This window comes from Camellia sinensis, chromosome 3 (assembly GCF_055761805.1).
Source record: "Camellia sinensis isolate YWXY chromosome 3, ASM5576180v1, whole genome shotgun sequence".
Lineage (NCBI taxonomy): Eukaryota > Viridiplantae > Streptophyta > Magnoliopsida > Ericales > Theaceae > Camellia > Camellia sinensis.
In genome coordinates, this window is record NC_138963.1 from 95,944,522 (window position 1) to 95,963,073 (window position 18,552).

The following is an 18,552-nucleotide window of genomic DNA, read 5'->3' on the forward strand; positions in this document are numbered from 1 at the left end:
GGCTCTGTGTTGCCATTTTGTTTGGCATATGTTTGAAAATTCAGAATCGAAAAAAAAGTTGAACCGTTTTCATCAATTTTTTATGTTATTTTTTAAAAAACTTATCATTATAAGGTCAACCTCCTCCAAATAGTGAACATCATCCAAGCCATGAACCTCCTTTGAGTTTACATTGAGATGCTCCATTCGTTTTATAGTATTGGGTTTGTTGAAAAAAATTTCACTCATCGCCATTGTCAGAGAAGTATGTACTATCAAATAGTTGTATCTGTTGTTGCCGGAAGCAACTGAAAGACTAGCCGTGGAAAGGCTTTGAAGGTTTTGAAAATTTTGAACTGTGTGGATGATGATGGAGGTAGGTACTCTCATAAATTTTATGTTATGATATAGTTAGTGAGTGTGTTTAATTGTGAGATAGGGTGTCTTAAAATAATTCATATCCCTTTTAATTATTTCATTTGATATTATTATTATTATTATTATTATTATTATTATTATTATACAAATAAATAAAAAATTCAAAATATTAATTAACGTACTAATAGCAGTACTCTTTAATTTGTATGAAGAATGAATACCATTTTAACAACAAAAAATAATTAAATATAAAAATAAATAAAATAAAGATATCCATGGCTGTGTGTGAGGCTGCAAATGAACAGAGCCGTTCGTGAACAAGTTCAAGCTTGACTCGGTAAGAGCTCGTTCAAATTCGGTTCGTTATTTTTTTTATTTTTTATTTTTATTTATTTTTATTTTTATTTTTTGCGTTTGAGCTCGAGTTCGAGCTTGAACTCATTAAAATTTTAATAAATAAGTTTAAACATACTAAAGCTCGGCTCATTAATTGGCTCATTTAACATTTTTTATTTATATATTAAATAATGTAAAAATATGTATAAAAAATAAGATAAATATGTTACTTATATATTTAAAAAATATAAATGTAAATAATAACTAACTATAAATAATACATTTATCTAGTAGTGGTGGTAGATATTATTATTTTAGTAGAATATCTTTTTTTTAATATGTTTATATATATTGTATAATAAAAATTTTAATTGTAACTTTAGTTTTATACGTAATTACGAATTTATAAATTTTTTGACTCGTTAAGGCTCGTGAACAGGGCCAAACTTGAGTCAAGTCCAAGCTAACTCAGCTCGAGTTCAGTTCATTAAATTTTTATTAAATTTAAACTCATTAAAATCTTAATAAATAAGCACAAACATATTAAAACTTAACTCGGTTCATTTGCAGGCTTGGTGTGTTCAGGCTTGCTGGGCCTAATAGCTTCGTGGCCTTTTTAACAAGACACTGGGCTTGACCCAACTCAACACAAGCAGTAATCGAGCCCTGACTGAACCAAACAACACTACGAAGAAGCAACTAGAGACTAGCCTAGAATAGAGCAAAACAAAAATTGATTCTTGCTCTTCCAAGTTCAATATACAAATTACAAAACTAATACATAGATCGTTGTTTTCTCTACTGGAAAATGGAATTCGTCGTCGAAGAAGGCAAACACCTTAACGAAGAATGCTCCACTTTGATTCTGGTTTGTCCTACTAAAATTCCTGCGAATTCTTTCTAGGGTTTTCAACTTTCTTCTTCTTCTTCTTCTTCTTCTTCTTCTTCTTCGTATTTGATTTACATTTGTGGGTTCTTATTAATTTATATATATAGCCAGCTTTATCGATTGGGAATGTGGGGCAGCTGGCGGTGGATCTGTTGATATCGTCGATGAGAGCAGAGAGAATCGGTTACTTGGATGACCCAAATGTTCTTCCCTGTGTTGGCAATGATGCTTACTCTCCCACTCCTCAAGGCCACCTTGTTCTCCCTCTTGAAGGTCTCCTTCAATCTTATATCTTTTCCATCTATCTATCTATCTATCCATCTATCTAACTATCTGTAATTCTATGTATGTTTTGGTGTCTTGAAGCCCCAATCATTAATTATAGGGATACATATAAAATTACCATTAGTTAAAGGGTTAATTATCTAAATAATTCAGTTAATTTAAAAGAAGCCCACATTCTCTGAGCAGTTTACATGAAGTAAAAAAAATACTGTCAAAAGTGAATTAGTGAGAGAAAGATTAGGAATGAACTAGCCGGCGACACATGCGATACGTGTGTAATTCAGATAACTAATAATAAAAACAAATAATAAAGAATTTAATATCATAATATGTTTGTTGCTTAAGTGATAAGTTTGTTCTTAATGAAGCCCAAGGTCTTGGTTTCAATCTTGCTTACGGTGTGTATAATAATTTTTTTATTTTAGCATATATAAAGTTGCTACGTGGCATGAAGAGAAGAAGGCTTTACTAAACCAATTTGGGCCTTCACTTAATAATAGTATAGATAGATATGTTAGAGGAAGAAAAAATAGGAATAATAATATGATTCACGAACATAGTGCGTGTCACCCTACTAATATATATATATATATATGTATGTATACTAGCGGTGAGTGCAAATGTATGTAATTTAGCGATAAAGAGGATGAATAGAAACCCTTTGTGAAATTTTGAATATATGGATCAGTGTTCACATGATGGTTTCTTCATATTGACAGTCATCAAACTGTGATGGGCATTTTCAGAAAAGAAAAAAAAAAGTGACAAATGAAGGCATCTACACCCTTTATATAATTGAATAGATATATAAATATATTGATGTGTTTTGATGTAGATTGGGATTTAAAATATTATTTATTTTTATTTTAGATTTTAGATTTAATATTTAATTAGGAATATTCTAGTTTAGTACAGAATAGTATAGAATTATTATATTTTATAGATTTTCTTGATTAGCAAGAATTATTTTAGTATAAATAAAGATGTAAGCCTTAGGGGCAATACAGTTTTAGTTTATATTTAAGTAATAAAAAATCAAGAGTTTTCTCAATATTTTTTGTTCATAGATAAAGAATTTATAGTTTGGGTTTGTTCGTGGTTCGATTAAGTTATTTGCTTGTCTTTTCGATACGCTTCCTTGTATCAGTTTGCGTGGTAAAACTCATGCATGCCTATATAAGATCATCTCTGATCCCATTCATTAGACTTCTGTGATTTTTTTGCTAGAAGTTTGATCTAATATGGTGCACTCTAATCAATCTTTTTTTAAAAAAAAATCCCAACTTATCCCAAAAGCCTTTTTTTACCATTTTATCTAGGAAGCACGGATACGGAATACGGCGATACACTAAAATTTGAAAAAGTAGAATACATGTACGGCGGAGCTACGTTCGTACAAAAAAAAAAATATATATATATATATATATTATAATTTTAATAATGAAATATGCATAAAAATGAAACCTAAAGCAAATTAATAAATAAAGAGAAGGATTCCTATTAAACAAAGAAATACTAACATTAAAGTTCCTAAAATTAAAAATTTGGTGAAGAAATACTTACATTAAAACAATATAGGGAAACCCAAAAAAAACAAACCCCCAAAAAAAAAAAAAAAAAAAAAGTGGAAAAAAATTAAACAAAGCAACATAATAGATAAGGGAGAAAGGGGGGAAAAAAAAAATTGGAGCAGGGAGTATTGACCATTGAAAAAATATAGGTTTAATTACAAAAAAAAACTCAAGGTTTTCTCGTGTTTTTCAATTTAAATTCTAGAGTTTCAATTTCGACAAATTAAACCCTGGAGTTTCATCCGTGTTTCAATTTGAACCCTCCGTCCATCTCTGTGTCACTTCGTCTTCTTCCTTCTTCCAGATTTAAAACTACATGTTCAAACTTTTGTATCTCCCTCGTCGTAACTTCATTTCGCCTAATTTTCACGTCGTTGGATTCAAGTCATGACCTAGTTTTCATTCCAGCCTTCTTCCACCCTTATTTGTATTCTATCGGAGCTCCGAAAGTTGGTCAAAAATTAAATTTGTCTTTGGGCAAAATTTTTAGATTTAAACCCACATGTTAAGGCCTTCTATCTCCTCGCCGTAACTCCGTTTCACCTTATTTTGCGTCATTAGATTTATCTCATGACCTAGTTTTCATTCCACCCCTCATACGCCTTATTCCACCTTTTTTTGCATGCTGTCAAAGCTCTGAAAGTTGGCAAAAAATAAAATCTCTTTTTTTTGTCTTGTTGCTATCACGACAATATTCTTGGCAATGGAGATGCAATGGATGATACTTGATTGGAAACCAAGGCTCCTTGACATGCTCGCCGACCCATTAGTTTTTTATTTTTATATGTAGTTGTATATCTATTACCACTCGACGGCACTGCCACTATTACCACCACCACCTCATCTTGCAGATAATGATGATGAAGCAGCAGCAGTAGTAGCAAGCCAGAAGGAGGAGCCGAGGAGGAGGGAGGAAGGAAAAAAATAAAAAAAATAAAGAGAGAAAAATCTTATTTTTGGCCAACTTTCAGAGCTCCGAAGACATGCAAAAAGAGGTGGAACAAGGCGTATGAGGAGTGAAATGAAAATTAGGCCATGAGATGAATTCAACAACACAAAAATAAGGTGAAACAGAGTTACGACGAGGGAGATACAAGGACTTGCACATGTGGGCTTGAATCTGAAAAAATTTTCCAAAGAGAGAATTTATTTTTGGCTAAATTTTGGAACTCTGACGGCACGCAAAAAGAGGTGGAACAAGGCATATGAGGGGTGAAATGAAAACTAGGCCATGAGGTAAATCCAACGACATGAAAATGAGGTGAAGCAGAGTTACGGCGAGGGAGATACAAGGGTTTAAACATGTGAGTTTGAATTTGAAAGAAGGAAGAAGATGAAGGAAGATGGAGATGGACAGACTGTTCACATTGAAACATGGATGAAACTCCAGGGTTTAATTTGTCGAAATTGAGACTCTGGGGTTTAAATTGAAAAACACATGAAAACCTGGGATTTTTTTTGTATTTGACCCAAAAATAAAAATGTAAAATAAGAAAAAATTGGTAAAAAAATTATGGGTGTGTTGGGTTTGTGTTTGTAGAGTAGTTTTTGAGATAAAAAGTACGAAAACTTGTTTGGCTTGCCTTTTGTCAGAAATAGTCTTTTGTCAGAAATAGTTTTGGAAAATTGTTTTGGGAGAGAGTTTTAAAAAAAGTGATTGATATTATGTGTATGAGAGAGAGAGAGAGAGTGATTTTGAAAGTAGGTAAACAGACAAAATTTTGAGTTTTTTTTGGAAAAATTTGTTTGGTTTGATTACTCTTGAAAGTTTGTTTGTAGAAAATTTTTCTCAAAATTTTTTTTGAAAAACAAACCAAACAAGGCCTATATACTTATTTGGTGTATTAAAATATAAAAATTAAAAAAGTTAGATACTTATTTAGCATATCTCTCACGTATCCTGCCATATCCCTCAAGTATCCCTCCCGTAGCTTAAAATTAAAAAAAAAAAACAAAAAAAATCGGATATTTATTTGCCGTATCCGATATGTAGCCCACCGTATCGGATGCGTGTCCGTATCCCATACGTACTTGATACTCGTACGGCACCTTTTTTGGAGTATTCGTGCTTCATAGATTTTTATGAAAGAAAACCAGCTTGAATCTCTAGTCTTTTTGAGAATTTGAGTAAAAATATGATTGTTGGAAATTTGGTTTAGTGTTCATCCTTGATTTGATGAAAAATTTGCCTCTCCACACCTTGATTTTATTTTGGTTTGATGAAATGATTGGAGCTCAATTTTGTTTGTTTTTCATCAAATCTGAATTTGATGATGGAATTGGTGAAGGATTGGAGATGCTTACTTAAAATGTGGGAATCATGTTAATTTTGTGTTTGTTATTTAGATGGTGCATGATGCTTAGTTTTAATCACATGATTTGGAGTTATGATGCTTGTTTAAGTTGCAATTGTAATAGGATTGGACAAGGGATCATATTTTTATCTTTTCCATAATCAACTAAGGGTAAAAATTTTAGTTTATACTGTATGGCTTTCCCTTGGTTAGGGGTATCTTTCTGAAAGCATGGTGTAATATTTTTCTTTTAGTTTGCAGCTTATGGCTCATCTTCCAATACGTTGACTCTTGTTCAACAAAGATCTCCTGTTGTGAAGGTAACACTTGAGCATTCTGTATTTTGCAATGATTATGGCTTCTTGTGTTGTTATACCAAGTCCAATGAAAGCATTAGATATCAAACTTAACAAGAATTCTGGTAGAACTTGAACTTATTTTAAGATTCGAGTGTTACTTGGATGGGTTCAACCATTGCTAAAGTTGCCCTGGATTCTGAAATATAACGTTTTAATATTTTAATATGATTTATAAAATTCTTGCAAACCTAATCAATTCTAGGATTGCCTCTCTTTTAGTGTTTTAGTGGACAACAAATGTTTTGTTTTGTTTTTTTTTTTTTTTTTTTTTAAGTGCTTGTATGAAAATAGTCATAATTAATGTTATTTTTTTTTTTTGGTTCAACCACCCGGTATCCGACCCACTGGCCGACTAATCCGGATTCGGGGAGCAGTTCTGGATTAATAGGCTCAAGTCCCCTCCCAATTGGCGTTGCGGGGAATCGAACCGCAGTCCGTCCTTCCAAGCCGAGCTCCAATCACCACTCGGCCAACAACCAATTGGTATAATTAATGTTATTGAATTGATAACTTCACAAGTGATCATTTGGAGATGTGTTACACTCCCTAAGAAGCACGAACACATACATGGATACAAACACCGAATGTAGTGATTTCAAAAACATGGGGACACAAGACACGAACAAAAATATAGATTAATATTGCATCCACAAATAATCAAAATTAAAAAAAAATTAATACTGATTCAATATGGGGAGAAAAAAAACCCTCACTCTTATCCTTTGTCTTTTTTTATGGATGAGCTATAAGCAAAAAATAATAAACATTTAACATCCAATGTCTATCAAAAGCACTAAAGAAGAGGGGAACAACACTTGTTGGCATGTCACTGATGTGCCCTCGGTGTGTCCCCCAAAACAAATTAATTAAATAAAGGGACACACCACGTGTCAGTATCTTATGTGTCCTTGTGTTTGACACTGCCATGACACCTTTTTTGAAGTGTCGGTGCTTCATAGATACTTGATCAGTGATGTGGGAGGCACTAGCTTGTTGCCATCATCCCATGGTAATGTTATTCGTGTGAAATCAGCTGATTGTTATCATTATGATTATTGGAAAGACTTTGGAGCTAAAACTCATAGAAAAAGATAGAGACTATAAGTGGGTTTAAGGGTGCACATGTTTATGTGGCAGTTTTATCAATCAAGATTTGTTTTTTTGTTTTTGTTTTTGTTTTTGATAAATTGTTATTGTATGATGTATATAAGCAATGTGGAGCAGTCAAGAAAAACATATTTACAAAATAAGTGTAGCTGAAATGAAAATGTTCAGATGGATGGGTGGGGGTTACAAGAAAAAATAGAATAAGAAATGAAACTATTAGACAGAAGAAAGAAGAAAGAAGTTTTTTGCGTGAGTAAGAAGAAAGAAGTTGGGAAGATAAAATGTGGAAAATTCATTTGAAATGGTATGGTCAAGTGCATTATAGAAGAATGGAATGAGAACATGGTTGAGGCAATAGAAATTGACATGATTACCTTAAACTTAACTGATGATGTGACTTTGTGACAAAATCAACTAAAGGGAATGAATCTTTCGTATTTGTATTTGATCCCTAATAATTACGATGAAGATTTTTTTGAGTTGACAAGTCAATTTTGTCAATCAAGATGAATACTCTTATTTATAACATTTTTTGTAAGTCATATATTTAGACCGTTATGTATATTTACATATACATGCATATGAGGTGGAAACAGATATTTACCCCATTTGATTTTACTTTAAAATATTGAGTTTAGCTTAAAGAAAGTATATGAAAACCCAACTATAAAAAAGTTAGCCTTTTTTGCTTATTTTGAGGTTTTTACATTGAAAAGGCAAATAAGTTGAAAATCTAATAAGTTGAACCAAGCACCAAACCTGTGTGAATCTGAAGTAAAATTACATGAGTTACAGATCAAAACAAAGTAAAACTACATAAGTTTCAAATAAGTGGAAGCAAATGGGGCCAGTAAAACCACCTGATATGCATGGACAAACACACACTAAAGGTCTCCAGTTCGATCTTGGGCAGCATCATTGTATTCTCGGAATACCCCATTTATTTTTTTTGAGAGTAATAGAAAAGTATAAAGAAAAGAAAAGGGACATTCATATGGTATTTATCGACCTTGAGAAAGCATATGATAGAGTGTCCCGGGATATAATATGGTGGGTGTTAGAGAAGAAAGGGATGACAAAAGGTTACATTGATATGATTAGGGACATGTATGAAGGGGTGGTGACCACTATTAAATCACCAGCTGGAGAGACAAATGAATTTCCTATCACTGTAGGGTTACACCAAGGATCTATCTTAAGTCCTTATCTTTTTGCTTTAGTTATAAATAAGTTGAGAAATATTTAGGATAACGTGTCATGGTGTGTGCTTTTTGTAGACGATATTGTGCTAGTGGATGAGACTAAGGGATTGTTTGGGATGATTTAAATAAGTGCACTTTTTGACTTTTTATAAAATATGGGTTGGGTTTGAAATGATGTGGTAGAGAGGTGATGTGATTTAAATAAGATGATGTAACTTAAATAGGATTGTGACTTTTTTGGCTTTTTTGTGTTATGCCAAACTTAGCCTAAAGAAGGAGTTAACACAAAGTTTGAGATTTGGAGAAAAGCTCTTGAATCTAAAAGATTCCGGATAAGTAGAACTAAGGCAAAGTATATAGAGTGTAAATTTAGTAACAGTAATAATGAAAGCAGAGGAGAAGTGAGGATTGAGAATCAAGAACTGCCTAAGAATGAACATTTTCGTTATTTAGGGTCGATTATTACAACAGCGGGGGAGATTGATGCAGATGTGGCCCATAGGATTAAGGTGGGATGGTGTAAGTGGATAAGTGCGTCTGGGGTATTGTGCGATAAACGAATACCCACTAGACTAAAAGGTAAGTTCTATAGAACGACTATTAAACCAGCAATATGTTGAAACCTACCATCACCTACTCCACCTACTACACCTACCACCACCTACTACCACCTACTCCACTACATCTCCTATATAAGGAGCCCCTCACCATTTGTAAAATATAACATACAACAATCAATAATACATCAATTATAACATGGTATCAGAGCAAGGTTAAGCACTTAGTATTTTTCGCTTCACCGGCGGGCGGCAACCTCGCCTTGGCCGCCCGCCGGACCTCAACCTAGTCCGCTAAAATTCTCTACACATACCTTCACTCTTCTTCACCACCTCGCCGAAGCAAACCCAAAATCCCTCTGGGACATTTCGTCGAACACCATGTCTGCAACAATGATGTGCATGCTTGGTAAGAACTGAAGAAGGATCTTCCCAGCATATGCTGGGGGACAGTCTTACACTAAAGAAACTGGACACATTGTTCAATGTCAATGAATCTTACCTAGATCTCCAAAGCCACTGGTTCGCGAAGTTAGAAGTTGTCAGAATTCTTCAGCTAGGGAGGTGGCAAAACTCTATCAAGCATCACATCGAAGTAAGTAACACGGACTTCTTAAAACGTTTGAGTAATATGAAATATCTTAGGTACTCTAGACTTCCAGAGCTTCCAGTTTCGTTCTCCAACCTCACCAACATGAAGGTCCTAAACCTGGGGGCATGTCACAATTTGCAAAAGCTCCCAGCTGGAATAGGAAAGCTCAAGAATCTAACACACTTGGACATCTCCGAGTGCTACTTGATAGTCCATATGCCGCAGGAACTTTCTTTGCTCACCCAACTCCAAGTCCTTAAGGGGTTTGTCATTTGTGACCTCAAAAGTGTCGAACATGATGTCTGTAGGCTTATTGAATTATCACATCTGAAGAAGTTGAGAAAATTGAGTCTCTATATCAGCGGGGCGCCTAATGACACATGCATGACCTTCTCTCTCTCCACAGGGTCAAAACCCAGCTTGCCCATGGCTGCCACTCCAGGTGCCGTCGTTGTCACCGGCGACCAACACCACCGGTAGCCTCCTCTCCGAAGCTCTCTCTCTCTCTCTGTGCACCGGGCCACCACCGTTACTGCACCGTCGTCGACTGTTGTGAACCACCGTCGGCCACCAAACATTCCCTCTCTCGGCATCTCTCGGAAACACCCACACATCTCAGTGGACCTTGAGGTACATTCAGTGGATTTGAAGGAATCTGGATTACACAAGCCCCAATCTGCACTCTCATTAACATATTCAATATATCTTTCACACGCAGTTCCCAAACACATCCACTACCTCACCTTTATTTTCATTATTATAAAGCACTACCCCCAATTTTATATAAACTTTTTTATTCTAAACTTTTCTCCACCACCCAACACCATCATCACATTTTCCACCGCCCAACTTTTTATCTTTTATTCCACAAAAAAAAAAAAAAAAAAACAAAAATATATCTATATAAATAAATAAATAAATAAATAAATACATAAAAAAATAATAATAATAATAATAAAATAAAAAAAATAAAAAAAAAATACCAAACCCATTGCAGGTTTTACCAAAAACCGTGGGCCAAGAAACCCACGTGCACCACTCTCTTTTTTTTCAATCTCTCGTTTTGATGTCACATATATTCTTCTTATTTCTTTCTTTCTTTTTTTATTTTTCTTTTCCTTTATTTTTAATCTTTTTTCCATTATTTTTTCTGCTCAGTCTTGTCCCTTCAAGCCATTCAGATTTGCACAATACACTCATTTTATTCATATCGGGACTTCGCCCTGATCACAATTTTACAAAAAAAAAAAAAAACCAAAACAACCACATCCCCAGGCGGGATTTTTCTTCTCTACTCGGCCGCTGGTCTCTTCTTCTTGCCTCCGTCCTGCGTGGCCCTTGACGGTGTTGCCTCCGTGTTTCCCACTCCACTGGGCACGATCACTCCACCCTGCTCCTCCACTACAGCATATGGTGGACCTCCAAATCGGAACATCACGGTGGCCTTCCGCTTCAGCTCCTTGTTTTCCGCCTTTAGCGCACTTATCTCTGCTCGCGCATCCTTATACATGCGTTGGAGCAGAGCCAGTTGGGCGTTTAACTGTTGCACCTCATTTGTCCTACTCTGAAGCCGGTGCGACAAGTTTGTGACCGCCGTCATGGTCTCCACACATGACTTCAAAGTATACTGATTGGCCTCAATATCAGTTTGCACCGCCATTTTTTGCTCCACAGACCGCATCGGAAAGTTCAACGGAGCAAAACCAGAGGTGTTTGGTTGAGGTTCACTGGCCACCGCACCAGTTATTTCTCTTGTGGACTCGTTCAGGTCTGGAAAGAGCGTGAGCAGACCACGGGAAGAGGAGGCCATGTTCTGGGTAGCTGGACGGGAAGAAGAGGCCATGTTTTTGGGTTGCTGAGTGTTTCAGCGAAGCAGCGATTTCCGACTGGTACTTTCAGAGAAGGATTGGTTACAGAGTGTTTACAGAGTATTTCAGAATGCAAATGTTCGGCGGTTTCAGACTGGTTTGCACAGCCTCCGCCTCAACCTTGGTTAAATAGCCAAGGCAGACACGCGCATCATGCGTCGCTCGGCGCTCGACGACAATATGGGCGCTCCTTTTGATGGCACGCCTTTTGATGGCACGCCTTTTGACAGATTGGGCACACCTTTTGAGGGTGCGACTTTTTAGGGGTCCGACAAGACTCTGTAAACTGTCCCGACATTGATTCTGGTTAGCTCCTTCATGGGTTCGACAAGACTCTGTAAACTGTCCCGACATTGATTCCGGTTAGCTCCTTCATGGGTCCGACAAGACTCTGTAAACTGTCCCGACATTGATTCCGGTTAGTTTCTACAAGGGTCCAGCAAGACTCTGTAAACTGTCACAACAACTGTCACAACATTGTCTGCTACAACGGTCCGACATGACCCCATAAACTGTCTTCTACATCGGTCTGCCATAACCATACAGTCTTCTACAACGGTCTGACACGACCATACAGTGTCTCCTATCCATTTTTTATTTTTCAGATTATTTTCTTGTTTTGTTACTCTCTCCAAACTCAAGTTGGTTAGTTCCTATCCCCCTTGAGTTTGCGGGGGGCTGTTGAAAGCTACCATCACCTACTCCACCTACTACACCTACCACCACCTACTACCACCTACTCCACTACATCTCCTATATAAGGAGCCCCTCACCATTTGTAAAATATAACATACAACAATCAATAATACATCAATTATAACACAATGTTGTATGGGACAGAGTGTTGGGAAACCAAGAAACATGTAGATGAGATGAGTGTGGCTGAGATGAGGATGCTAAGGTGGATGTGTGGTAAGATTAGACAAGATAGAATTAGGAATGAGTGTATTCGGGAATGGGTAGGAGTAGCACCAATAGAAGATAAGTTGAGAGAATCGATTGAGATGGTTTGGTCATATTCAACGGAGACCAACAGAGGCAGTAGTGAAGAGATGCGATACTGTAACGGTAGATGAAAGTGTTAAGGGACGGGGTAGGTTTAGATTAACGTTGGCTAGCATTGTAAATAGAGATATGAATCTACTTAATTTGACTAATAAAATGGCCTCTGATAGGGCGTGGAGAAGAAGGTTTCATGTAGCCGACCCCATTTGATGGGACTTAAGGCTTGGTTTGGTTTGGTTTAGTTGAAGTGTACCATGTGGCATAGATCTGTCATAGGGTTATTGTTCATTTGATGTATGCTTGTTTCCTTTTCATTAGGAGATAGTGTCTTCATTATCATTTCTTCACAAATTGACTCTAAAGTTCTAAGTGGATGATTAAACAGGGGATGATGGTTGAATTTGCAAAGAATGTGGCTGATTTTGCTGCTGCTAGTGGAAAGAAGCACATTGTTGTGCTTTCTAGCTTAGATTTTGGACGGTGGCAAACAATTGATATGTCAAGGTACTAAGAACTGCAATGTTTTCTTTGATCATTTTAGTTGCTTGACTACTCTCTCTCTCTCTCTCTAAGTTTCTGTCCTTTTTTCCTGCAGTAACTACTCCCTTTCATTTACATTTTTTGCTTTGAGAAATTTGCTGTTAGTATTTTAATTTTCATATTTGAAAATCCTGCAAACCACCCCATTCATTTTTAATTGGTTATTGACACCATAGGAACATGGAAATGGGTTTATAAAAATCACTTGACAAAATGCATGATTCTGCAGATATCAAATATTGTGAGATAAAAAAATAACTGGAACTCATAAAAACCAAAGATATTCCTTATTCTGACAATCATTCATGTAAAAACTGAGTTGATGATCATCTTTTTGAACTCTTTTACCATGCAAAAGCATATAAACCAGCTAGGTCCATTGTTTAGAGTTGCCTAGGCCATCGACAACATTGCTTTGATTACTTGGTGATTTGTTTCAGTGGTCTGCAGATATATTACCTTTCTAGTGCCAGAATGGATGGAACAGATGATGACTGTGAGAGACTTGGGTGGAAAAGACTTCAGGAATATAACCCTGAGCAGAGGCTCTGGAAGTATCTTAGCACCTTAGCTGAAGGAAATGCTGAACTAGACGACAATATGGCTTTTGAAGATGAACTGGGAGAAGAAGATTACTATCCAAGTTTGCCTTTTGCTGCACTGTTTTCTTGTTTCAAGGTAGTTCTTTGAAATTTCACTGCATACAAGCATGGACATTTTCTAATGGGCAATTTATCCCCTAGTGTGTGACCCTCCTAGCCTGCAGCGTACATGTGCTACTGCTTGAGTGTGTTTTGGTTACATTTTTTTTGATAACCGAGAACCGATCCTAGGCAAGGGTTTGGACCCACCCCAGAAGCGCAAACTTGGGATTCATGCGACCACCCACTAGCCTCACATATCCGGTAAGTAGGACATCATGAGCCAAACCGAAGACCTTTTGGATAGAACCTGGGTAACTTACCATTTAAGCTGACCCTCACGGGTTGCTTTGGTTAATGAGTACTACTTTGGTATGTGTTCTTAGACCCTAGCACATTCTCATGTGTAGCATGCTCCAGCAGTCATTTTGCTCTGAACCATATTCTTTTGTATTAGGAATTTATGCAAAAAGATACTGTAGTTGAAAGACTTGAGTTGTAGTATGTGGTCTACTGCTCGGAAAATACTTAAAATTTGAAGTTCTAGGTTCTTCTGTCTAAATAGAGTCTTCTTTTGGAGTTGACATATTGTAACTCATATAATTTGTGGACCAATTTCAATATTCTCCTTACAAAGGGTTTTTGGTAATTGTTAGGCCAAAGGTTTGAAGGTCACTTGCTTATTATGTTATTGCTCGGAAGGGGATAATATACCAGAGGCTTTCCACCTTGCTGATGCGGCATGCAGTCTTTTGGTTCTGAACCCTAATAATTTTCAAGGTAAGTTTGGGCCTGAACCCTAATAAATAGGTGATTTGGAATTAGATCCCTTAATCCTAATTAGTAATCATATCCTTAATTTCGGGACAATAATCCCCAACTCATTTGTATTTATGTATTTGTTTTAAATATTTTGTGGGTGAATCATTAGCTTATTTACATGACGTCAAACTAAGAATTGTTTCCATCCACCATCCACAGCCACCACCTTCAAAAACCATGGTTACAACTTGCAAGTTATTTCCCTGGAAGTAACCGTAGTATAGAATACATAACTGTCATATGGTGTAATAGTCTTTATCCAAATATTTGACATGTACTCTTTTTCCACCGAACATTGCTATAAGCTGGAAATGTTGTTTTCAACTTTTGAACTCATCTGATTTATAAATTTGCAGTTTCTTCTACAGCTTTTGTATGTAATGTGAAGAAACTTTGCTTTCGTTTTGGAATGCATGCAACAAGTTGTACTTGAGGGCATATTGTTGACTACTAGGGAATTTATGTAATATCTTATCCCCTATTAATACGTAGGCAAAAGGTGAAAATAGAGCCCGATGATTTTCATTGTTTCTGCTCAGTTGTTTTACATGATCCCATCAAAAGTAGTCGTCGATGACTATGTATCATGAAGTTAATATTGAATCTTGCATTACGCATACACTCTGGATAATGTTTTTTATTTTTCAGCATTCATGGTTTACCTTCCTAAAAATTTATTCTCAATCTACTTTTGCTGCATTTCATTTTTATCTGACTTTTATGCTTTTCCAATTAGCTCCAACTCAGATCCAAGTCCTCACTATAAGTCGTACTTTTTTTAACATACCTCAGCTAAATCAAAACAAAAAAACAAACTCGGGAACTGTTTCTGTTGAAGCTTAACACTAAAATCTGCTCAACTCAACTTGAGAAAATCGTGTCCTATCAACATGGAGTCAACTAGATGAATCCTAATCTACCTTTTCACTTTATCAAGGACCTTATTTTAGTTAAATAACATTATCTATATGTTTTTCTGGATCAATTTTGGTATTCCCTTTTGATCATATTTATATGCAAATTTCTTTTTTCAGGCAATGAAGGCAGCAAATGGATTGTCCCATTTTCATGGCAGACTGTGTATGGACCTCCCCCAGATAGGTCTCTCTTTTAGGTTTGACCCAATGAGGTAGGTCAGCTAGAATGCCGGATTGCTTGTTGTAATGTCGAGTTTTTAAAGAATTGTATATTCATCTTGGCCATGTCAAGATGACATTACTTTTTTTTTTTTCTTTTTTTTTTCTTTTATAATGATGCAAGTACAAAAATGCTTTTTCTTTCCTTTTATACGCTAAATGCAAATGGGACTTCAGTTTTTGTTTGCACCTGTAACCATCTTTTTGGTTTATAATCTAGAAAGTAAGGGCATGTTTGGTATTGACTTCATTTTCTTCGTTTTTATTTTTCATATTTTTGAAAATAAATACAAATGAAAGTTCACAATTTAAAACAGTTACATTAATATAGGAAGAACCTAGGTCCATAGCTTACGCTTAAAATTTAAGGTCTAAACCCAGCCCATAACCTTTATAAATGATAAAAAAAAAAAAAAAGGACCGTGCTTGGATTGGTCGATGCTACTCATGGATTTAAACATGTAATGGTTATGTAATGGTTCCAAAGCCAAATGTGGTCCATTTTGCCTAATTTGGATTTCTTTATTAAATTGAAAATTCTATAGAAAATATCTCAGAATTATAATAGAAAATTTTGGACTTATGGGTTGAGTTTTGGGCTTTGCTTCATTTTCTTGATTTTTGTTTTTCTATTTTTGAAAACAAATACAAATGAAAGTTCACAATTTAAAACAGTTACATTAATATGGGGAGAAGCTAGGTCCATAAGCTTACAACCAACCCATAACCTTTAAAAATGATCAAAAAAAGGACAGGGCTTTGACTGGTCTATTCTAAAATTTTAAAGCTTAGACGCTACTGGTGGATTTAAACATGTAATAGTACGTGTAATGGTTCTAAAGCCAAGGAACTTTCTACTATTTTTATTGTGGAATTATGATGGAGTTATGAAGTTAAGAGAAATTGGAGATGAAGTTGGAAACACAAAGATGGAGAGAATTTACATTGTCCGGCATAAAAGCCAATATATAAAATACAAGATGGTGGGTACAAACAAAATCAAAACTTAATACATACCTAACTTGGTAAGACTTTACGGCCAAGATTTGTAAAAAATTCTAACACCCTAATTAAGCCTAGTCATAGGCTTTATAAATTGTCTACATAAAAATAAATACAAAGAGACAAAAAGGTCTAAAAGAAAAACTACAATTATTTGCTATGTGCTATAGTTTTTACAAATGTGGTCCATTTTCCCTAATATGGGTTTCTTTATTAAATTGAAAATTCTATAGAAAATAATTCAGAATTATAATAAAAAATTTTGGACTTATGAGTTGAGTTTTGGGCTTTGCTTCATTTTCTTTATTTTTATTTATTTATTTATTTTTATTTTTTTTTTGTATTTTTGAAAACAAATACAAATGAAAGTTCATAATTTAAAAGGGAGAAGCTAGGTCCAGCTTGCAGCCCATAACCTTTATAAATGATCAAAAAAACAGGACAGTGCTTGGATTGGTCCATTCTAAAATTTTAAAGCTTAGACTCTACTCTTGGATTTAAACATGTAATTGTTCTAAAGCCAAATGTGGTCCATTTTGCCTAATTTGGGTTTCTTCATTAAATTGAAAATTCTATAGAAAATAATTCAGAATTATAATAGAAAATTTTGGACTTATGGGTTGAGTTTTGGGCATTGCTTTTGATAATACATCGTGTCAAATTAATAAATTGGGTTGGGCCTTTATGCTTCAGCTTAGTGTTACAGACTGCGCATTTGTCATCCTCTCGAGAAGCCGACTTCATGAGTGGTACTGTGTACCCTGTGCATTATGCCGAAGGACGCGATAGGAATATACCTTGCTTGTCTTGTCGCTCACAAACTAATACGCTTGCAAAGTGCTTGGTGTAGAACTTGTATCTTCAATGAGTCAGTAAGTGACATATTACCACTGCCAATCCCTGATGCCCACGTTAGGGGACATTACGCTGCCTGCCTCCATGCTTGTCCGTTCCCCTACTCATACCGCCTGCCTCCATGCTTGTTCGTTCCCTTACCCATATAAAACCTGCTCGCACGGACACCACCCTTGGTGTGGACCCCACAATGAAGGTGATTGGTGTAAATCTTACATACTATCCCCATCACAGTGCCCCTAGGCTAGCTCTAATACCACGTGTGACGACCTTGGTTATTTTCAAGCACTCCGTATGACACTTAGACAAGCACAAGTCTTACTTGATGACGTTAAATCAACCAAACTCACAAGTTTACAAGAAAGAGAAGTAAGAAAACAAAGAGAATTTGAGAGAATGTCATTGTATTCACTTTGAGAGAACTTGTACAACTCTTGATTGATGATTGGAGCGAATGAGACACTCTTCTATTTATATGCTCATTTGGAGCATTCTAGAACACACAAAAAGAACACACAAAAATGAGGTATGATGTAGAAGCTTCTCATGGAAGCCTTCTTACAAGTTACAAGAACATTCTAGAATGTCTTCTAAAAATATCTATAAAAATATCTGCAAGTCTAATTATATATACAAGTGTGTATCTCGGACCTTCTAGGATTCTCCATGGTGTCACATGTGTTAAAGTTTGCTAGGAAGTTCTAGATTCTTTCCATTGGCTCCCATTCTTCCAAGCTCCTATTTGGATAGTGTATTTTTTTTTTCATGGAGAATTTAGCAACATGTCACGTACCGATTCATTGGAAATGTGATTAGTTTGTGAAGGGCAAGGTAGACAGTGTAGATCCCTATCGCATCACTTGGGTTGGTTCTTGGGCCTAACACACAGGGTATGTAGTACCAGTCATGGAGCTGACTTCTCGGGAGGATGACAAGTGCCTAGTCCATGACATTAGACTCAGTTCATATATTTTTGGGATAATTGGTGATAAGTGTTTTTTTTTTTTTTTGATATGGCATTTAGTTTAAGGATTAATCTTTTATAGTGACAACGATATGATTAATAAAATTATTTAGTGAGAAGAACAAACTATTATTTTGAAGGAATTCTTTTTTTATTTTTACCCACATTCG

At 35.6% G+C, this 18,552-nt stretch overlaps 1 protein-coding gene across 2 annotated transcripts; it reads left to right on the forward strand.

The window, feature by feature from the left end:
* Positions 1-1,316: 1,316 nt before the first annotated feature.
* On the forward strand, positions 1,317-15,806 carry LOC114274574 (clast3-like protein). 2 transcript variants are annotated; one of them, XM_082920421.1, is made up of 7 exons: positions 1,317-1,561; positions 1,690-1,855; positions 5,994-6,052; positions 12,808-12,926; positions 13,403-13,640; positions 14,260-14,383; positions 15,460-15,806. In XM_082920421.1, exons 1-7 carry the CDS (start codon positions 1,502-1,504, stop codon positions 15,537-15,539), a joined length of 846 nt encoding a protein of 281 aa, XP_082776547.1. In that variant the 5' UTR covers positions 1,317-1,501; the 3' UTR covers positions 15,540-15,806. The 2 variants fall into 2 exon arrangements, with proteins under 2 accessions (XP_082776547.1, XP_082776548.1); XM_082920422.1 differs by having other exon boundaries at positions 1,344-1,561; positions 5,987-6,052.
* The last annotated feature ends 2,746 nt before the right edge of the window (positions 15,807-18,552 follow it).